The 24,112-nt window shown below is 36.7% G+C and overlaps 1 protein-coding gene across 2 annotated transcripts; it reads left to right on the top strand.

Moving 5' to 3' along the window:
- PDHA2 (pyruvate dehydrogenase (lipoamide) alpha 2) lies at window positions 15,622–16,952 on the top strand. 2 transcript variants are annotated; one of them, XM_005681405.1, is made up of 2 exons: window positions 15,702–16,230; window positions 16,324–16,877. In XM_005681405.1, exons 1-2 carry the CDS (start codon window positions 15,702–15,704, stop codon window positions 16,875–16,877), a joined length of 1,083 nt encoding a protein of 360 aa, XP_005681462.1. The 2 variants fall into 2 exon arrangements, with proteins under 2 accessions (XP_005681461.1, XP_005681462.1); XM_005681404.1 differs by having other exon boundaries at window positions 15,622–16,952.

The raw sequence follows: 24,112 nt of genomic DNA, 5'->3' as shown, positions 1-24,112 counted from the left end.
CGCAAAACTACTGTGTCTTCCTGATGTAGATGGCTTCAGGCTTCAAGATTTGGCAAGCAGAGCTTTCCTGATCAGGTACAAGTGAGAAGAGGTTGCCTTTGAAAAAGAGAGTCTGTCCTGTTGTGGGTCTCTTGAACATCAGAGGAACTATGCTTTCTCAAATCTCAAAGGTGGGTAAGCTCTTTATATGCCAGAAAGCCCCAGGGAATCTCTAGATTCAAGTCATTAGATAGAAATCCAGGTAAGTAGCATGATGTCCACTGCCCAGATTCTATTCTGAATTCAGAATCACGAAAGAAAATCTGGAGGAGCATTGGAAACCACTCACTACTGGGTGTGAGTCAAGGTGATCTGGTCACTGTAACTGGGTCTGCAGGTTTCCCCCTTGCTCTAATAGAATATTCCCCCAAACTTTACGGACGTCAAAAATGGACAAATGGCCAACTCAGCAGAAGCACAAGCTTGTGGAATTGTTCCTTCCCAACCCCAGGGGCCCAGACTTCAAAACCTTCAATAGCAACTTCAGTTTGGAAAGGGAGTCACTGGCAGCAGCAACTGGGTACAGAACTTAAACTGTCTTTTCAGAAGAAATGGTTATAGCTGTATTACTAGACAAATCTCACCTGAATGCTGAACCAAATGCTAGGGACTCAGAGCTGGAGGGGTGGGTGGGGAAGACATTAAAAGAGTCTGGAATAAGTCAACTTAGAAAGAAAAGCAAATGTAAGATTGGGCAACTGTGTCTATCACTGCTTTGAAACTCAAGAGCCAGTTTCTGAGAGAGGATATGGTAGACATGGGAACCTTCTACCATCCTCCTCCCCTGATATGTTAAATGTACAGTACTAAAATTCACTCTTCCTAGAGGTTTCCCTATTAGTTCAGGTTCACGGGTCTTTTTTTTTTTTCCTGTCTGTATTGAATTTGTTACAACACTATTTCTGTTCCTTGTCTTGGCTTTTTGGCTGCAGCAAGGCACGTGGGATCCTAGCTTCCCAACTAGGGATGTAACAAGCACACCCCCTCCCTACCCTGCATTGGGAGGCAAAGTCCCAAACACTGCACCACCAGGGAAGTCCCTGGTTCACAGATCTTAATTCTGTAAAAGTTACTGCATTCTGATGAGGCTAAACCTAAATACATTTTTTATACTTACTCCATTTCTTAAATTATCTTAAAGTACTTTCGTATTCTTTAGCCAAAATTGAGAGCAAGATTTTTTACTTTGTCCTCAAATTTGTTTGAGCTTTTATTATCAGAATTTCTTATTATCTTTTTTCAGTCTCTTGCAAAAATCTCTGATATGGTATATTAGAAAAGTGCCTGAACATAATTTTGGACAATGAAATTTTAGCCTTTGTAACAGAATAGTCTTTAGTCTTAATTTAATTTATTCAGTGACAAAATAATAGTTACATATTCCAAAATCCATTCTTCTCTTCTTCTTTAGTAATTGCATCCTGTATTTTATGTACCTAATGAAAAGACTATTTTCCAGTTTCCTGCTATTCATTAAATATAGCCTTGTCATTAATTAAGGGCGGATGAATGTAATTATAAAAGTGTGTAATTTCAAGGAAAATTCCTTAGATGGTGCCTGGCATGTCCCCTTTACCTATTTTTTGTTCTTTCTTCCTCTCCCTCCATACTGTTCCTTGAAAGGTAGATGTGATGGCTGGAGATCTAGCAGCCAACTTGGAGTATAAAAACAAGGGCTACATTCTAAAGAGGTGGAAGCAGAGACCTAAAAGAAGCAACACAGGGTTGCTGATGAAGCTTCTACTTGAGAGAACAGAAGTTTTTATATACAAGGATATTAGGGTTCTCTAGAGAGAAGGAACCATTAGGATAGATATGGATATCAAAACAATGAGATTTATTACAGGAGTGGGTCCAGGGTTATAGAAACTGAGAAGTCCCACTATCTGCTCTCTGTCACTTGCATAACCAGGAAAGCCAACTTTTATTTTATTTTTTTTTGGAAAGCCAATATTTCTGTCTTTGTGCCAGTACCATACTGTCTTGATGACTGTGGCTTTGTAGTAGAGCCTGAAGTCAGGCAGGTTGACGCCTCACTGGAGGAAAGCCAATTTTTAAAATGTTTCTTATCATTTCCTTTTTATATGTATTGCTTATGTATGAATCCTTTACTATATTCCCTTTCATTATTTGTCTTATTTTTAACTGGTTCTTTGTATTCTAATTAGCCCTTTAAATCCCATGTATCGTACATACTTTGCAATTTTTCACCTCACCATAATTTTCCTGAACTTAAAATAATTATTTGGTAAAGTTTATTAGTTTTTCCACCTTCTTGGTTATTTTTAGGTTTTATGTCAACTTTCTTCCCCACTTATCACAGTTTCTTCTAGAATGTTTATATTATTATTTTTGGTAATTAAATATTTGTATCACTCTGAAGTTGTTTTTATATAAACAGCATGTTCAATTGACAAATTTATTTTTTAATTTAACTCTTCTTTGACTTAATGTATAGTTATTTGCCCAGCATGTTCCAGTATCCTTATTTCTTTACAAATAATATTTTATATCTTTCATGTACTAATCTCCATGTATATATATGTGTATAGATGTAAATATGTATATATGAGACATCTATTTTTTTACCCTATCAACAATTGATCTTTCAGTCGATAAAGACCAAACACTTTGGTTACTTGTCATTTTTAAATATTTAAAATGTAGATCAGAGGTAATCCCTCTTTAATAATCTTTCATCAAGACATACCTGGAAATTTTCCTTTGTTTAATTTTTTAGTTTAATTTTTAAGCTTCACTTCTATTTTCTTATCTACCTTCTTAACCCCCCCAAGAAAGTCAAGTTATTTTGTTTTAGATAACATTTATTAAATTTAGAACTGATATAACCAAAATAATATTTGTGATTACCCCAAAACCAGATATATATTTCCATTTTTCATACATTTTAGGTTCTTTTGTTGGAAGTTTAGGATTCTACATAAAAGAATATTTCTCACTAAAAATTTTCCAAGCTGGTTTATTTTGTTAATATTATAAACAGTATCCTTTCTTCCTTTATATTTTTAAATAAAATACCATGTAAAAGCTATTATGCATTATAAGCTCATTTCATGACTAATATTTGAATTTGTTTTACTTTTCTCAAAAATTATTTGATTCACTCTTTTGTGTCTTTCAGGTACAAAACATTCAGTTCAGTTCAGTTGCTCAGTTGAGTCTGACTCTGCAACACCATGAACCGCAGCATGCCAGGCCTCCCTGTCCATCACCTACTCCTGGAGTTTACTCAAACTAGTGTCTATTGAGTTGGTGATGCCATCCAACCATCCCATCCTCTGTCATCCCCTTCTCCTGCCCTCAATCTTTCCCAGCATCAAGGTCTTTCCCAATGAGTCAGTTCTTTGAATCAGGTGGCCAAAATATTGGAGTTTCAGCTTCCACACCAGTCCTTCCAGTGAATATTCAGAACTGACTTCCTTTAGGATTAACTGATTTGATCTTCTTGCAGTGCAAGGGACTCTCAAGAGTCTTCTCCAACACTACCGTTCAAAAGCATCAATTCTTCTGCGCTCAGCTTTCTCTATAGTCCAACTCTCACTTCCATACATGACCACTGGAAAAACCATATCCTTGACTAGACGGACATTTGTTGACAAAGTAATGTCTCTGCTTTTTAATATGCTGTCTAACTTGGTCATGTCATAACTTTCCTTCCAAGGAGTAAGCGTCTTTTAATTTCATGGCTGCAGTCACCATCTGCAGTGATTTTGGAGCCCAAAATTAATAAAGTCTGCCGTTGTTTCTACTGTTTCCCCATCTATTTGCCATGAAATGATGGGACCAGATGCCATGATCTTAGTTTTCTGAATGTTAAGCTTTAAGCCAGCTCTTTCAGTCTCCTCTTTCACTTTCATCAAGAGGCTCTTTAGTTCCTCTTCACTTTCTGCCAATAAGGGAAGTGTCATCTGCATATCTGAGGTTATAATATTTCCAAGTATCAATGTATTTCTTCTATTCCCACATCCACAGTTCACAGAGTTCATCATCAGCATTACCTGCCCACACTGAAGGAATCCAGTCATCCAATGAGGAAATGGAAGAAAAGAGAAACAATGTAACAAAAGGAGCAGGATGCATAATTTCCCAGTTGCAAAAAATAAATCAACACGAGGGTGGCCAAGAAGGAGCAGTTAGGATAAGAGAGCAAGGAGAGGAAGAGAATTGGTACTTGTAATTGAATGGAGCACTTCTTGGTTTTCTTCCTCCTTTCAATCAGTGACTTATCTAGATGGCAAAATTGGGAAATACAAATTAGACTAGACTCAATTCCTCTCTCTTCCTGTTGGGAATGAATATCCCACAAGCAGCAGAACTTCCTCTCTGCTCTTCTCATACCATGACCCCAACATCTGGGTCCAGCATTGCCTGTTTCTGAGGGGGTAAGTCTGCTTATTCCTGGGTTGGGAGACCAAATTTATTTTCAAATTGAGATATCTTCCAATGGAAACTTTACAAAAATGATGATGTTTTCGGCCTCCATTTTGGAATCCTTTGTTTATATGCCAATTTATTTAGAATCCAGGCAGGAAAAATGTATAATTTTATTGGGCCTCTTGAGACTTGGACAAGAATTTAAGCTCCCTGAGGGCAGAGATCCTATCTCTTTTAGTGTCATTCTCTCTCCAGTGTACAGTGGTTAAGAGTGGTTCCAGAATTCTGGACTCAGACTAAATTGGTTTCACTATCTGGTTACACTATTTACAAACTCTATTGTGTGTGATAAACATCTTCAATAATCTCATTTTAACCATGAGAAATATGGTTAATTATATAATATCTAATAATACTATTATTATATAATAATATATGCTCATTAATAAAAGCCTGCTTCAAAATTAAACTGGCTAACCTATGATAAAGTTTAGATAATGAGCATTACATGCTAAGTGCTTAATAAAAGTTGACGATTATTATTATGACATATAGGTGGTAAATAATAAATATACCTTAAATGAATGAAATCTATCAAGAACAAAAATGGACTAGTCATTAGGAAACTTGAACTCTGGAATCCAGATTTGTGCAGGGACAAACATAATCTTCCAAAAGAGAAATGTCTCTAATAGAAAAGAGATTTTTGTGAAAATTATGTTATTCAAGGAGAGTTGGTTATTAGGAAGTCTATAAATATAAATATAATATACATAAGAATTGTGACTCAGCTGGTAAAAAATCCATCTGCAATGCAGGAGACCTGGGTTTGATCCCTAGGTTGGGAAGACCCCCTGGAAAAGGGAAAAGCTACCCACTCCAATAGTCTGGCCTGGAAGAATTCCATAGACTGTATAGTCCATGAGGTTTCAAGGAGTCAGACACAAGTGAGTGACTTTCGTGTGTGTATATATATATATATACACACATATATATATATGTATATATATATAATGAAACGATATTTTATATGTATGTTTGTGTGTATATGGTATATATATATGTGTATATATATATCTCATATATGGTATATCTTATCTATCCATCCATCCATATAGTCTCTTGGGTGCCCTCTGACCCATCTATGTGATTGATCAGATTCCCAGAGGAACTATAGATCATCTGCCTATGAGGTCATCCCTGGTCCCTGTGCCTGGGCATCAGAGCCATCTGAGTGACTTGGCAAGTAGACCACTCTGCTGACTGGCATGATGTGAACCAAACAAGACTGGGTTGTCAGAATTGTACTGACACGCTGATTTTGTGTGACTTTCACTCACATGGGACACAGGACAAATTCACAGCCCACAGTTCAGCACCAATCCTTGGGTATGAGCATTGAGCAGGCATTGGCTCTTGTACATCAGTATTATGACCATGGTGCTACCTCCAGTCTACAGCACCCCAAAGTGGTGAGGATAGAAATAGGCATCCTCTCCTAGAACTAGTCATCACTTGTATCCAGTCACTCACTCACTCTGGAAACTCCACTCCACTGGTCAGGCAGCCTTCCTGGGGTGGATGCTCCTATCTCTTCCTTGGACTTTGCAGCAGTTGCTCTACAGTGCCATCAGACCCTTCTTACACACTTCCTCTTTTGTTTTGGATTGATGTTGTAACATTGTGTTCTCCTTGGTTGGTCTTAAGCTGTGCCACAGACAGCACAGCCATTCTTTGCATGAATATGATGGCTCATCTCACTTCTTCCATGGCCCCTCTTGCTCCTGGCAATGAGTAGGTGACAGGAATGTAATCTACATGGAAAGAAATCACATTCTAGAAATGCAGCAATAACAGCCTGAACTACTCAAGAGAGGACGTGGTTGGAAGATAGTTCTATATTTATGCCATAAGTATCCTAAAGGTAAATTGAGCATGACTAGAAATAAATCTGGAGAAGGAAATGGCAACCCACTCCAGTATTCTTGCCTAGAGAATCCCGTGGACAGAGGAGCCTGGCGGGCTGCTGTCCATAGGGTCGCACAGAGACAGACATGACTGAAGTGACTTAGCAGTGGCAATAGCAGAAATAAATCTTCATTTACCTTTACCTGCATACTTTGGGTAAGACTTGTATTTGTGGTAATTACCAATAAAGTACAGTAAGAACTTTTGAGAAGCTAGTGTTTATGTTAGTAGTTGGCAGGGTATATGCACCAGCATCACAAGTAATGATGTAACCAGAATTAATTAAATGGTATTAAGGAACCATAGGACCAAGAAGATCTATATTATTTTAATACAAACAGATTGTGGAGAACCACTGCTTTGTGATTAACAACAGGTGCTACCTGTTTCTTGAAGAACCATATAAGGAATTAGCTAGAAATGATGCACTTGGCAGTAAAGAACAGGAAGAGATGATTCTTGGACATGAACAAGAGTAGACTGTGCCTTTTTAACTCTATCGAGAATCTTCACAAGCTCTGATTAGACAATAAATATGGAATTACCTCTTCTCTACCCATTATTCTAAATGATCATTGATAAATCACTATCCTGCATGGACCCATGAATTTCGTAGTGCATTTTGGAAATCTGCAAAAGTATATTTTTCTGGGATCCCACACACCACAGGGGTGGCCTTGAATGACAATATACCAATAAGTCAAATAAAAAGATATGATGTTACTATTTCAAATAATATGAAAATATATTAAAAATTTTTAAGTAACTTATTTGTTAAAAACATAGTAAAAGTTGAATTTAGATTGTTTCCTTAACTAAACATCTGTTTCCATCTCAGAGTTATCATCATATTTTTTGACAAAAACATTAGAAACTTTGGAGTTAGACGATCTGGATTTGAGTCCAGTTTCTATCACTTATTGCATTTTGGTTCCTGAAAATATTTACTAGTAAAGTCTAAGTTTTCTTGTCAGTTAAATTAAGTAAGGCAATCTTATCTATGTCACAGGATTATTGTGACAGTGAAGTAAAATATTGTTTGCAATACACTTAGCAAAGTGCCTGGACATACTAAGAAGTCAATAAGTAATTGTCTATTAAAAACACCATCACCCAAGCTGAGAAACAACTTTACACACAATGGATAGGATATTCATAAGGAAAACCACATGATTCAGTCTGTTAAATTCTAAGTTGAGAGATGCATAGACTTGAATGGCAAAACTAAATATTGTAAAGATAGAGCTCTCTCCTATTCATTTAAAATGTTTATGGAATTCTGTTCAAATACCAAATTATTTTAATTTAATATAATTAACCTAATCATATGAAATAGTATGTAGGCTATAAAATCTTAATGGATTTTGAAAAAAATGTGTAATGATTAAGGATTGTTCTATCAAGAAGGTAATTATATTATGCTCTAATTAAAACAAGGAAGTGTTCACATGAGAATCAACCAAGTGATAATAAAGCTGAAGAGTTTAGAAATAAAATTTTTAGCTTACAGAGATGTAGCTATACATATAGATCTATAGATAGATATGAAGTCAGCATCCCCAAATAATAAAAATATAGGCTATTAAATCTATCACTGTGGAAGAATGGAGTGGACAAAATAAAATTGGAATATCACCTCTCTGTATTGTCTGGTAACATCCAGATGTCTCAAACTCTAAATAATAAAATAAGTAGTTACTTACTCAAAGACTGAATAATAAGTAATAATAAACTCATTATTATGTGCAAAGAGTGAAACTATAACAAAGATTAATTCATTGAATATCTTACATTTTTACATTAAAAATTTTATGAACTAAGTTTTAAAAGCAGTACTTTCCTTAATACACAGTGCCAAGAAAATAGAATAAGCTCAGTAATAACACAAGTGTTCAGTCTTAGGGGAACATTTTAGTTAGTCATGGTTCATCCATATAATGGAGATTTTTTTGGCAGCCACTGAAATTGTCTTTTTAATAGTTTTTTTATTATTTTGAAAATAATAGATATAAAATGCACAGTGTGATCCTGATTATATCAGAAATAGAAAATAATAAAGTAAATCAAAATTTGACAACAATTATCTTGAGATGATTTACATGTTTTATAATTTGCACTTTTCTGCATATACAGGACAGAATTTTTAAAAAGACAAAATAGTCAAAGTATATGATAAATTTATAAACCAGCAACAGGACTCTAATGAACACAATAAAATTGGGAAGGAAGATATTTTTATTCGAAAGGGTAAAAAGTAAGAACTCTTTCATTTTAGAATTTTTTTGAATTTAAATAAGTACAGGGATTTCAGATACATTTTTTTCCCGTGGTAGATTAGAAAGAATGAAGGAGCGTTAATGTTGAAAATGTAACTGGCAGTGCTTGACTGGTGAGAATTAAACCAATAAATCACATACAACTCTGTGGATAATCATTTAACTGGCAAGAAAAAGAGCGTATGATATTAAACTTTAGACCTGCATTTACTTTTTGGGTCAAGGTTGACATATCAGGAAATGAAGTCTGCAGTATAAGCAGCATAAGAACATGTTTTTTCAAGTTAGGGTAAGGGAATATCCATGGAGAAACACTTAAGTTATGTGGTAGAGCGTTCCAGAGAATGATACTGAAGTTGTCATTAAATTTAGCCAAGTCCTTGATGTGAGAAATTTCAGCTCATTGTTGACGACACAGATTGCAGAAGCATATGGAAGCAATTAGAGGAAAGTAAATGGAGACTGTGGGTATAGGCTACATGTTTGTGGAGCTTGACTAGATAAAAGGAACAATATAGGATGAGATCTAAAAGAGGCAATGGAGACTTGGGTGTCTTCTTTCAGAGTTGAGGAAATATGAGCATAAAAGAATTCCAAAGGAGAAGACAAAAATTGATGATTATCTGGTGGAGCGGCGGGGTGGGGAATAGACAAGTAAGAGCAGTGTCTCATTATGAGCCAGGAGTAGATTCTGTAGCAGGGGCTCAGGGGTTAGATTTCCAGATAAGAAGAAAACTCTTCTTCCACTAAGATTAGTGGGAAGGAAGTTCTGATAGATGTAAAACTTCATCAGAAGATAAACAGCTAGGGTGGGAGGAGCAGTGTAGTATGTGAAGGCAAGGAGCACTGGATCAAATGAGCCTGGATCTCCATGAATGAGATGTATGATTTGAGACCTAATGTTTGCTGGACTTATTAACCTTGTTGAGTCTGCTTCTCCTTAAACCAATGGGGATATTATGCATTCCATATAATTTTCCATTTGAATTGGAAAAATTCTATAAAATATGGGAAATCCCTTAAAAAGCTGTAATGCAGAATGAGTAGAGTAATTTGTCAGGAAATAAGGTAGAAAAGGACTAGATGAAGGCAGATAGAGATTAAGAGTTTTTGAAGAAATTCATCATAAATTTTAATGTAGTGCTCATAGCCTAAGAGAATGGAAGAGCTAGTAACCCTGACAGAAGCTTGTTAAATTCCTCTGACAATCCTCCAACAATCTTGCTTTCTGAATATGATACTTTTGATGAGTGCTTAATATGTCTGCATTTAAAAACTCTTCTTACACACTATCTTCATTTAGCAACGTGGATGGTGTTTATTAGACGTCTCATTTAAAAACTATCTGCATCTTCTCTAATGGTAGCCTTTTAGACATACAGTACCGGATACTATGGAAATATCTTAGAATCTAGAGGCACAGTGGGTCTGTGGGAACAGAGAGATTCTCACGCACAAGAAGCTCCATAAAACATCTACAGCATTGTCTTAGGTTGCTTGGAGAAACTGCATTCATATTCATAATGTATTGCATAATTATGAGATCCTGATTTTCATATTTCCCAGTGTGCCTTTTCAGCTCTGCTGTATTACCAAATTAAAGGAGATAACACAACTTTACAAAATTAGAGCATTCTGTTTTGTGTTACTGTTTGACAGTACTCTATTTTTAATTTGTTCATCGTTGATCCTAATAAAGACAAACTGTCATTGTAACCATTGCCCAGAATGCAATATATTAGTTTTATTGCCTCTATAACAGCTGTCCATGCGTCGCTTCCTCTGTCATTCAGTGATGATGTGTCCTTTTCTATGTGCAATGCCAGAAAGAGCTCATAGCATAACACCTCCATATAAACTGGATTAAGTAGAGGGAAATCTTACTGTGTTCCATCATTTTATTTCTATTGCTTAGTACAGAAAAGGGACATATAAAAGGAAAGCACTTCATTATATGTGCTGAATAAGTAAAGAATTAATATTATACTTTTTACTAACTTTGTAATTTTTGCCTTTCACCTAAACTCTCCAGGCTTAGTTTCCTCTTATAGAAATTGAGTATGATAAGAAATTGCCTTGATGTCTTTGTAAGAATCAAATGAGCAAACTTTGAATCCCCAGCAAAGATATGCAACTTATCATAAACCTGGGCAATGTTTATAGTAGTTCCTTAAATTTCAAACTAATGCATTTTACAGCCACAAATTTCATCTTCATTATTTTTAAAAATATTATTGAGCTGAGAAAATTTTTGTTTTTATGACTGTATATAGTCACAGGGATCTCTGGACAGAGCCATGGAATGTGTTATGAGCTAAGTTGAGCAGGTGATGGGTAGCCCTGTGCATAAGCTTAGATAAGAAGAGGGCACAGAAAAGCAGCGGTGCAGCCAACACTAGGTTGTTAAAATGGGGTGTGAGATCTCAGACTCCTTTTCTCAAGATTTGTCTTTAACAGTCAGAAAGTTGTGCTGCTCAAACTTTCTTCTAGGGGGCAGCAGTGTCCTGGAGTTTTGCCAACATCCTTTGTTTCTTTAAACCTTAATTCAGTGGCTCAGATCTTCAAAGAAGCAAAGTCAAAGGAAATGAATGTGCTAATTATGTTATCACATAGTGATATTAGGAAAAGGTAATGGCCTACCAAAGTTGTTACAGGGAAGTGTTGTTGGAGGGCATTAATAAAGAAAACATTATGAAATGGTACAGTTAAGAAATTAATATTTTACAAAAGACTTTTCAGAGGAAAGAAGCCATTATTTCACTATTAAATATATGTAAAGTTTATTTTTACTTATGTTTAATGTATACTTTTATTACTATTAAAGCTACTAAAGATAAATATATATATTTATTTATAGAACAAAAATATGAAATATGGCTTTCTAAGTATCTGAGAATTAAAATCTTATGAACAAAAAATTTTTTTCTAAAAAGTATAAATAATAATTTTTGGAAGCCTGACTTGGGCTTCTTGATAGCTTTGACTTGTCAGAAGCAGATATTGAACTTATGATTTTTACTTTGAAAGGGGTTTATGATTTTACAAAACAATTCCAAGTACTGAACAGAAATCACTTTACAGCTTTTGACCTCTGTACTAGTTCTCTACTAGTTGAGACACTAGGCCATAGTAAATTTTGACAAAAAATTACACATGAATTTTTATTTCTTATGTTAGTTAGCCCAGGTCAAATTCAGCTTGTTAAAATGTTTGGAAACTTTTACAGGTTTGTGTAATGACACCTTTTATCATTATCTTCTAGACCTTGGTCATAAACTCTAGGGATAAGTGTTGGGTATTGTGGGCATGATAACTCAGATAACTGCTCATCCAGCAGAAGGTGGCTCCAATTAGTTGCTACTAAAAATTAACTCATAAAGTCTTTTCTTTCTTTATACCATCATTATTTGAGGGGAATTAGGAACACCTTCACTTTACCTCTAATTTTCAATCAAGTCTTCCTTCATGATAATTCACCTCGAATTTTTATTTAATGATACTTTAGAATTATGATGAGAGTGAGGAGAACAAAATACTGTTGTCTGCTCAGGGCTCTGAACTGTTCTGACATAAACTCACATATTATAACATTAATGAGGGACTTTGCTTGATTGTCATTATTTTGCAGAATATATGGTACTGACATTTTCCCTTTTCTCCAAGGGAAATAAATAGACCAATGGATAAAATCCTCCTCTGAGTTATATATAACTATTAATTTTTTTACCAAATTCTCTTATTCATCACTCTTAATTGCCAAATCTTAGAGCTATGAAAAAAAAATACATTGCCATTAATCATATAATGAGATCTGATATTATTTATGTAGAACATTCTTTAACAGCTTTCTTTATTTAACATTTGGTGAAAGTGTATAATTATTACTGGAGGAATTTAAATATTCTTCAGATATGTTGCTCTTTTTTAATATTTCTTGTTGCTTATTAAAAAGTATTTTGTATGCTATTGATGCAATGGAGGTGACACATTTGATATAAATTCATAAATCCTCCTGGAGAAACAACTATTACACATGGAATGTGAAATTCTGTCACAGTGACATTAATGACTGCTACTATAATCATTGACTCCCCTTTTATTAGTATTTTAATTAATTAATGTAAAATCTACCATTGGCCTTATGAAAGTGCTCATCTGTTTTCCTTTAATTTCAAATAGATTAAAAGTGAGATTTCATGTTAATTAAAAACTTTGAATTTATGAGGATTTTAATTGCAAACATTTCAGTGGTGACCATGCAGATGACTTACTTCTGTTTGTTAATAAATATGGTATCAAACAATTACAAGATAAAAAATACATCATTCACAGAAAAGTACAGCCTCTTTGACTCTATTGTCCACATGTGTTAAGTCCTGTCTAGTCAGGGGCAGATAAGAGGAGAGGCTCAGCAGCTCAGGATTTCCTTAGGGGTTTTAAATTTTTACCCTGTCTGGAAATGTTACTTTTACTTTGAAAATGTGGATGAGTTTTAGGAACACTAAAGATAAAAATTAAAGAAAAATCATCAGGTTTAAAAAGTTTAATGGAAATACTTTCACATCATGTTCTGCAAATATGATTTCATCTATCTTTAAGCTGAATTTAGGTTGCACAGTGTAACTGATGTCCAAAAGATCCCTACAAGTTTCACATTTAATTGTTCATTATCTTAACCAAAGCCTGTTGCAGTAAAAGGTCTGTCTTCCACGGCAACCTGTAGCATGGGTATTTTGCAGTTAGAACCCTTTGCAGGTTTTCCTCTGGCATGAGTCAGGTTTAGCCTTGTCACACTAGGCTTTTAAGGGGAGCTCTATCTTTGCAGCCCAGGTTACACGTGACAAGATTAAATTGGTACACTTTACTGTATAACTCTTGTGTTTCTGGCAGTGCTAGCCTGGTTGATACCTCTGAGAGAAGGCTCAGCTGTCATTCAGTGACCCATTAACACTACTGTTCCATCATGCAGTGTCATTTTTCTCATTCTCATGGAGATAATGCTCCCTGGAGATCTCCAGTACCTGCAGGAATGAAAGAGAACAGCAGAGACAGACTAACTATCAAAGAAGGAGCAAACAGCACAGCAAGACCATGAATTCCAAAAGCAGAATTTTAAATTAAGTGAACAGATGAAGTCCATTTATGAAGGCTTGGTTGGAAAAGTAGGAGAAGGGTTGAGTTTTAAGAGACAACTTTTTAACAAGCTATTTTCTTCTGCCTGCCTGAATACTAAAAGTATCCACAGTAATACTTATAACTAGATTAGACAGCTGCTTTGAACATGTCATAGAGATTTGAGTGAGAATTTATTTACAAATGGGGGTTTTTGTATTTTATTTATTTGCAAGCAGGTGGTAGATATGAAGGGGAAGGCTTCCCTGGTGGCTCAGTTGGTAAACAATCTGCCTGCAATGCAAGAGACCAGGGTTTGATCCCTGGGTAGATACGAAACAGAGCATGCATTAAGGTGAGTTTTTTAATAGTCTAAATAGAACAGGATCCCTCTGTATGGTTGGCTTATTGGAGTACAAAATTACCTTCCTTGTAAAAGCACAAAAGAGGAAAATGATATGTGATCTTTCTAACACTAGGCCTAAGACTTCTTTTCACCTATGCTTAAACCAACTGCTTATGCAAACTCTGTTGCTCTTCAGTCCAAGCTATATACTGTTCAGTGGGTCACTTTATGGGAGAAGGCAATGGTCACTTTATGAGAAGTTATACTTTCTAATGGTTACTATATAAGGAGATGTTATAAGAATACACTTCTTGATTTCCTAGACTAAGACTGGTTCAGTTTAGATTGATATGAAAGCAAGAAACAAAGCCATCTGAATCTTGATTTTTTTTTTTTTTTTTTTTCCTGAGAAAACCTGTTGGAGACATTATAGGAACAGACTGCTTCCCCCATAAAAAATTTAGTCAGGAAATAGGGATAAAACTGAACAGGATTCGTGATTACAATAAAGGGCAAGAAAAGTGCCACAGCAAAACTTGTTAGTTGCTACTTCAACCCAGATTGCCTCTGGAACACACAGAACATCCATTCCACCCACCTTTAGGCCATCTCAACCTTGATTTCAATTTTCTCACAACAGACAAAGCTTGCTATTGTGTTTAAACTTCTAATCTCAGGTAAGTGTTTGTGTACCATCCCCTATCCTCCCTACCACCAATCAAATGATACAGGGGTTAAATCCATAGGATAAGTGTGCATATTCTTCTGGTGTACCAATTATTTCTTAAAAGTAATTTTTAAAAATAATTTGAAACTTTATTTTCAAAATACTCTGTAATTTGAATTCTTAAAGAAACATCATCTACTTTCCTTCCACACACATTTTGTCCTAATAGGCCCCATATGTGTGCTCAGTCACATCCAACTCTTTGTGACCCCTTGGACTATATAGCCCGCCAGGCTCCTCTGTCCATGGAATCTTCCAGGCAAGCATACTGGAGTGGGTTGCCATTTCCTACTCCATAAAAGTATTTTTTTTTTTATTAAGCCACACATGATTTACATCTTTTACTTTAAGTATGATGTATTGTGGAATAGGATACAATATTCATATATACTTAGATATTTTTAAAAAGATTTTAAAGAAATATTGGTAAGAAGATCACTGGTTTAACCTATCAGAACTCTTGTGTGCTTTAGAGATTATATTTTGTCTCTTCCATTTAATACCATGTTCAAGAAGGCGTTACTTAAGCGTTTAGCAGGGAAAAGAGACTCAGATTATGATGCAGCGATGGCGTTAACTAGAAGCATGGTTTACTTCAGCCACGTCTTCCAGGAAAAGAAACAACCTGTGTTCTTAATTTTACAGTTGGAAGGCACTGTAAATCAGTTGATGCAGGCTGCAGCCACGCGCAGCATGACTTTGCCTCTGTGGCCAGCGAGCGGTCATTGTGGCGCCACGTGCGTCCGACGTCAGTTCAGTGAGCAAGGGGCTCGGCTGGAGACTGGGGGCACAGGCGGTCCTGGTAGTTGGAGACTCATAAATGCCCTGACCGCGCTCCATGAAGAAAATGCTGACTGCTGCTGTCTCTCGCGTGCTGTCTGGTGTCACCCAGAAGCCCGCTAGCAGAGTGCTTGTTGCCTCCTGTAAATATTCAAACAATGCTACCTTCGAGATTAAGAAATGTGATCTTTATCGGTTGGAAGAGGGCCCCCCTGTCACCACCGTGCTCACCCGGGAGGATGGACTCAAATACTACAAGATGATGCAGACTATTCGTCGAATGGAACTGAAGGCAGATCAGTTGTATAAACAGAAATTTATTCGTGGTTTCTGTCACTTGTGTGATGGTCAGGAAGCTTGTTGTGTGGGTCTTGAGGCTGGGATAAATCCCACCGATCACGTCATTACATCCTATCGGGCTCACGGCTTATGTTATACGCGGGGACTTACTGTCCGATCAATTCTTTCAGAGCTGACAGGACGAAGAGGTGGTTGTGCTAAAGGAAAAGGAGGGTCCATGCATATGTATGCCAAGAACTTCTATGGGGGCAATGGCATTGTCGGCGCTCAGGGACCACTGGGAGCTGGTATTGCTCTTGCCTGTAAATACAAGGGGAACAACGAGGTGTGTTTGACTCTGTATGGTGATGGCGCTGCTAATCAGGGTCAGATATCTGAAGCTTACAATATGGCGGCTTTGTGGAATTTACCTTGCATTTTCATCTGTGAGAATAACCGCTATGGAATGGGAACATCTGTGGAGAGAGCTGCAGCCAGCACTGATTACTACAAGAGAGGCAATTTTATCCCTGGACTAAGAGTAGATGGAATGGATATTCTATGTGTTCGGGAGGCAACTAAGTTTGCAGCTGACTATTGTAGATCTGGAAAGGGGCCCATGCTGATGGAGCTGCTGACATACCGTTATCACGGACACAGTATGAGTGATCCTGGAATCAGTTACCGTACACGAGAAGAAATTCAGAGTGTAAGAAGTAAGAGTGATCCTATTATGCTTCTCAAAGATAAAATGGTAAACAACAAGCTTGCCAGTGTTGAAGAATTGAAGGAAATTGATGCTGAAGTGAGGAAAGAAGTTGATGATGCAGCTCAGTTTGCTATGACTGATCCAGAACCACCTTTGGAAGAATTAGGCCATCACATCTACAGCAGTAATCCACCTTTCGATATTCGTGGTGCAAATCAGTGGATCAAGTTTCAGTCAATCAGTTAAAAGGAGAATATACTCCTGGTCAAAGTTAAGAAGCTATGTACCCAATTTTGTTGAGGAATAAACCCATAAAACAAAGGTCTTTTAAACTTTTATTAAAGGGACTTGAGATGATTAAGAGGTTATGGAAAGAGATTAAAAGAGATCATAGAAGGATATACATTTGACTAAAATGGATATTACATTCAATTGTATTGCACTAAAAGATACGATTTAATCATTCAATATTGTTAAAAGATAAACTGAGGCACGTTACATTTTTCAAGAGTTTATTTGAGCATACATCAATCAGAATCAGGCCAAAGGTAGTGTGTTCCATCAATAGGAGCTGGGGGACAGGTTTATAGAGAAGCAGAGCAAGGAAATTATTTGATTGGTGATAGCTTAGTCAGTTGGAGAAGGCAATGGCACCCTACTCCAGTATTCTTGCCTGGAAAATCCCATGGACGGAGGAGCCTGGTAGGCTGCATTCCATGGGGTCACGAAGAGTCGGACACGACTGAGAGACTTCACTTTGACTTTTCACTTTCATGCACTGGAGAAGGAAATGGCAACCCACTCCAGTATTCTTGCCTAGAGAATCCCAGGGATGGGGGAGCCCGGTGGGCTGCCATCTATGGGGTTGCACAGAGTTGGACACGACTAAAGCGACTTGGCAGCAGCAGCAGCAGCTTAGTCAGTTGCTTTATTTGGGAAAGCCTGTTAGCGATTGGTGGTTCTTAAGATTCATTTACTTAGATTTGAGGGCATTGACTCTGGGTTACCTTTTGGTTTGCTTACATAGGCCATGCAGGCCTTAGGACCACCTTAGTCTGATTGCCTCTTCAATTATTTAGACGTTGTAGATATCTTAAGGATTATTTTAAATTTACACAAGTGTAAAATAGGAAAAACAGAGAAAGGATTATTTACCTTCCCACGTTATTTCCTATAATAGTTTTGCTTTTAGCTTTATATTATATAATTTTAGTAAACAGTCTGATTTAAAGGAAAAACAGTTCTATTCCTGCTCCACCCTGTCAGAGGTTTGAGTGTAAAGTTGCTGTTCTGAAGTAGAGAGGTAATTTCAAACCATGTCAAATAGCAGGACCCCTACTGCAATGCCATTTAAAATAGTTTATCTAAATTAACCAATAACATATCCTACTAAATAGTATGCATCTGCAAATACATATGCATAAATATTTAATATTGATGCTAGAACCAGTTAGAATGACTATTTTTCCAAATAAAACATGATGTTTAACAGAGCAGGGGAAATATGTCAAAGTAATTTTTTCATGTACTTAATTGCAGTATCTTTAGTGTATCAATTTAAAGTAAAAATGTAAGCAAAGTTAAAATCTAAGGGAAAACTGCATTTTGCTGTACCCTTCAAGTTAATGTTACAGTTCACTTATACTATTATTCTGTATTTTAAAGAACTCTTAGTACATTTCAGAATGAAAATAATGAAAAGATATGGTGGCACCAAAGAAATTAGGCAGAAAAGGTGATATTAATAAAAAATTGCAAGTAAAATTGGCCTTGGCCAGTACTGAACATTCACAGGTAATTTTACCAAGAGAAAATCGAACTTGGATCATACAGGTTTGGTTTTCTCTACAATAGTCCACTACTGTGTCAGTTAGCAGGTGATGACAGTGAAAACATCATTACTTGGTTATATTTAACTAATGTCCTAGAATCCTATTGAGCATGATGTTTGGCGTATCTTACTCCTTTGAGATAGATTCACTGAAATCAGAATTTGCCTGTGATTTAAGCTGGTTTGTAGACAATGCCAAAATAATCAGTTGTGAAAGGTCAAAATCCATCACAAGAAAAAAACAATTGTAATGGTGTATGATAATGGATGTTTAACTAGATTTACTGTGCTTATCATTTCATAATATATGCAGGTGTTGAACATTATGTTGTATACCTGAAAATAGTATCCTATTATATGCCAATTATATCTCAGTTTTTTTCAGAAAGGTTAAAACCTTTTGTTTACAGCTTCTACTTCTACAAAGAAAAGTGTAGATACTTTCTAAGAACTCTAACAGAAAACCACAATTTTAGCAGCCTGAGAGTACATGAACATATGAACACACATGTGGTGGCTTAATCTCCAAACCTTCAATTAAACAAGTTTTAAAAAGTAAGCCTAAACATTCTACGTTCAGAAATCAGAGATAAGCATTGATTTGTTTATAAGTCAGTGATATTGCTAGGTAGTGTGTTTTGGTTATGCAGCTTCAGTCCACATATATCTTGTCTGAATCCCTTCCATTAAAAAAGTAATTCATCAGATGGTCAAAACAGTCACATCCTTTGAATGAAAAAGAATTCTTATATCTTTTATTTATTTTAACATCTTATAATTCCATAAACTTGCAAGTGGAAGATAAAATGCTCAAAACTATTTTCTTTTTGTCTTTAAACTAGAATTTATTGGTATACAAAACTCCATTTTGTAGATAAAATGGCACACTTTTTGCAACTAATATTGCACTAAATATTAAAGATTAAAAACAAAAAAAGAAGCATTTGGTTTTGGAAACACTGCCAATAGCCTAATACAGTACTTTGGTAAATAAACAAAATGGTTCAGAGCAACACGGGTTTCCCAGGTGGTGCTAGTAGTAAAGAACCTGCCTCTCAATGCAGTAGATATAAGAGACTTGGGTTCAATCCTTGGGTCAGGAAGATCCTCTGGAGGAGGAAATGGCAACCCACTCCAGTATTCTTACCTGGAGAATCCCATGGACAGATTGCTTAGTGGGCTACAGTCCATGGGGTCACAGAATTGGATGCGACTCTGTGACTAAGCACTAGCACTCAGAGTAACACAATCTGAAGAAGAAATATCCTGGAGTAAATGAACTATGAACATCAGGAAATGATCACATTTCTCCTCATCTAGCTGCAAGGTGAGACTTGCTAAGTTTTTGAGTCATGACCCCATGGAAGTCTTAGGCATCTCCAGACTGAAATGATAACAAGTATAGTGCTGGAAAAAAGTCCGATCTTACTATAGCAGAATAAAAAGATACATTTATCACAATATACATTATCAAAGTCCATTAAGGCAAAGAGTTTTGAATGTTTTCTATATTAAAAAATCTATAGACATTTGTGTGTATAGTCATGGTTGTAATTTAATCATATCACTGGTTGCACATAATTCTGCAAGGATAAAAAAAGAGTACAAACAAAAAATCCTGTTTTGATTTAGGTCAAGCAATAAATTTATAATAACAGTTTATTTATCAAGATGTTAATCAAAGGGGTGTAGAAATGCAGCAGTTGGATTCTATTTCCTGTCTAAAGTATTATGCCCCTTAGACTATTTTATTCATATATTAGAAGATATACCCCATGATGGCCATAAAACTTAAACTGTCACAACAGTGTGGAATATCTGAGAGAAGGAAGATTTCCTAGTGATACTCTGTAAAGCTAAGGGACAGTATGCATATCTGTGGAATAGGATGAGAAAGGAAGGAGGTTAAGTGGATAAAAGAAATACTTAGAACCTTAGAATTTTTTTTTCAATTGATATGTCTGACAATCTAGTATACAAAGAACAGAGCAGATGTTACTGAAATTTAATCTGATATTTTGTGAGAAAGCTAGTTTTATAGAATGTGAAATATAAGTCATATGCCATAAAATTGATCCTTTTAAAAGTGTACAATTCAGTGGCTTTTAGAAAATTCACAGAGTTGTGCAACCATTACCACTGTCTAACTCCAGAACATTTTATCACCCCAATGAGATAACCCACACCTATTATCAGTCGTTTCCAATTTCTATTCATCCTCTGGAAAGTCCAAGTCTGCTTTCTGTCTCTGGATTTGCCTCTTTTGGACATTTCCTATAAATCATACCACATGTGTTCTTTTTTCTTTTTCTTCTTCCACTTAGCATAATGTTTACATTTTGCTATAGCATATATCAGTACTATAATATATTCCTCCCACTGAGAAGTGGGATCTGTGTTCCTTCCTCTTGAGTGTGGCAGGCTTATGGATGCTCTGCTTAATAGCAGCAGTAATGATGCTTTGCCATGTCAGGGCCCAAGACATAAGAATCAAGCAGGTTTTGCTTCATATCTCTTGGAACTTCTATCCAGGAGTTATGATTCTCCATTTGAGAAGTTCAAATACACTGAGAACCTCCTGCTAGAGACTGATTGCTAGTCCCAGCTGAGCTCAGCCTTCAGCCCAACCTGCAAAGACAACAGATATGAGAGTGAAGGTCATCTTGGTCCCTCCAGATAGCCTATTTGCCAGCTGAAAGATCACAATGTCTTGGGGAACACTGGGATCACTAGTCAAACTCTGCCCAGATTCTTAATGTACAGAAGCACAAGAAAAACAACATGGTTCCATTAAATAGTTTAACTGTTGAGGTACTCTGTTACACAGCAATAGAATCAGCAGAAATGAAAATTGCATTCAGTTCAGTCACTCAGTTGTATCCAATTCTTTGTGACCCCATGGACTGCAGCACACCAGGCCTCCCTGTCCATCACCAACTCCCTGAGTTTACTCAAACTCATGTCCATTGAGTCAGTGATGCCATCCAACCACCTTATCCTCTGCCATCCCCTTCTCCTCCCACCTTTAGTCTTTCCCAGCATCAGAGTCTTTTCCAATAAGTCAGTTCTTCACATCAGGTGGCCAAAGTATTGGAGTTTCAGCCCTTCCAATGAATATTCAGGACTATTTCCTTTAGGATGAACTGGTTGGATCTCCTTGCAGTCCAAGGGACTCTTAAGAGTCTCCTCCAACACCACAGTTAAAAAGCATAAATTCTTCAGGCTCAGCTTTCTTTCTAGTCTAACTCTCATATCCATACATGACTGGAAAAAACCATAGATTTGACCAGACGGACTTTGTTGGCAAAGTAGTATATCTGCTTTTTAATATGCTGTCTAGGTTGGCCATAACTTTTCTTCCAAGAAGCAAGCATCTTTTAATTTAATGGCTGTAGTCACCATCTGCAGTGATTTTGGAGTCCAAAGAATAAAGTCTTTCACTGTTTCCATTGTTTCCCCATCTATTTGCCCTGAAGTAATGGGACCAGATGCCATGATGTTCGTTTTCTGAATGTTGAGCTTTAAGCCAACTTGTTCACTCTCTTCTTTCACTTTCATCCAGAGGCTCTTTAGTTCTTCTTCACTTTCTGCCATAAGGGTGATGTCATCTGCATATCTGAGGTTATTGATATTTCTCCCAGCAATCTTGATTCCAGCTTGTGCTTCCTCCAGCCCAGCGTTTCTCACGATGTGCTCTGCATATAAGTTAAATAAGCAGGGTGACAATATACAGCCTTGACGTACTCCTCTCCTGATTTGGAACCAGTCTGTTGTTCCATGTCCAGTTCTAACTGTTGCTTTTTGACCTGCATACAAATTTCTCAGGAAGCAGGTCAGGTAGTCTGGTATTCCCGTCTCTTTAAGAATTTTCCACAGTTTGTTGTGATCCACACAGTCAAAGGCTTTCGCACAGTCAATAAAGCAGAAATAAAGGTTTTTCTGGAACTCTCTTGCTTTTTTGATGATCCAGTGGATGTTGGCAATTTGATCTCTGCTTCCTCTGCCTTTTCTAAATCTATCTTGAACATCTAGAAGTTCACAGTTCATGTACTGTTGAAGCCTGGCTTGGAGAATTTTGACCATTACTTTTCTAGCGTGTAAGAAGAGTGCATTTGTGCAGTAGTTTGCTTATTATTATTATTATACTGCTTAGTCCAATTCAGGTGTGTCTGAGAACATGTAAGGATTAGTAAACCAAATCAGAATAAAATTCCATAGAATATATTAGTGCAAAGTTTCACAATTTGGAAGTAGCAAAGGAAATGGTATGAGTCTTCAATAGAAATAAAGTCTAGGAACAAAATTATTAATACAACTGCTCAACATATATTTCCACTGTCAAGGATGATTTTCAGATGAACTAAAGTGTAACATTGGGTTTTGAAGATTTTGCAGTAAAATATTGTCAGTCTTTGTTCAATAAACACACTGCATTGAACCTGAAATTTCATCGACTGAGGTTGTCTAGAGTTCAGAAGGAAGTTTTCTGTTGATTTGTGAGTATTAGGCCTTGATGAGTCAAAGCCAGCACTTGAAATGCCAAAGCAATATGTGAGCTAGTTGTTATGAGTTCACAGCTATTCATGATGAGTCTAACCAATTAGAAGAATCCAGGAAGCTATGGGCTCAAGATGAACAGAGCCTAAGAGGCAAAGCTGCAATAAAGTCAGGACCTGAATCAGATTGGTAGGTACAGACAAGGAGAGAGACGTTAGACTAAACCAGAGGCCAGGAAAAGGAGGTAGAATATGTAACAAATAAGTGAAAGGGAACTGTAAGTAGTGGGTTTGCACACTGGTGACCTTGTGTTATCATGGAAGTCAATATCCATTGGATGAACTGAGTCAGTGGCCTCTCATGTAATGACAGGCCATTTAGAACCTAATGCTGTCTGATCAGTATCACCTGGTCTTAAGGCAACCCTGTCTTTAAGTGACATGGAAATAAAGTCTGGACTTCAGTGTCATTTACATCTGGGTTCAAATCACGGCACTGTCACCTATGAAACATGCTGCCTCAAGAAAATGACTGAACTCTGTATGTCCACTTCTTCATCTGTAAGGTTGACTCATATGACTGTTGTAAAAGTTAAAGAAGCAAAGTAACATCTAACATGATTCCAGTTATACCCAAGATGATCAACAAATGGAAATTTCTGGTCCATAGAAACAGAAAAATGTTCCCTGAGAAAAAAGACAAAAAGTTGAGTCACTCGACCTCATCTGAAACAAACTTTAAATCTTCAGTTTTATGCAGATAGCTAGTTATAAGGATTGCAGTGATTAGAAGAAAACTAGAGCTGCACGTGGAGTATATTTTTGACATTTTAGCCACTCTTTGTTACATCATGACCCTCCCGCACGTGACAAACATTCTCCTTCAGCCAGCAGGACATGCGTGTGTGCTCAGTTGTTTCAGCCAAATCTGACTCTTTGCGACCCATGGAGGGTCCTGCCAGGCTCCTCTGACATCAGATTCTCCAGGCACGAATGCTGGAGTGGGTGCTATTTCCTACTCCAGGGGATCTTCATGATCCAGGGATCAAACCCGTGTTCCCTGTCTCCTGCATTGCAGGCAGATTCTTTTACCACTGAGCTACTGGTTCAGCCAGCAGTAGATATAGAAAATAGTAATGAAGGTCCAGAGAGTT

The sequence above is a fragment of the Capra hircus genome, chromosome 6, assembly GCF_001704415.2.
Source record: "Capra hircus breed San Clemente chromosome 6, ASM170441v1, whole genome shotgun sequence".
In the NCBI taxonomy this organism is placed as follows: Eukaryota; Metazoa; Chordata; class Mammalia; order Artiodactyla; family Bovidae; genus Capra; species Capra hircus.
This window is presented reverse-complemented; position numbering and strand designations above follow the sequence as displayed.

Excerpts from the sequence above, each read along its gene's own strand:
- PDHA2 (XM_005681404.1), top strand. The coding sequence starts at position 15,702 with ATGAAGAAAATGCTGACTGCTGCTGTCTCTCGCGTGCTGTCTGGTGTC.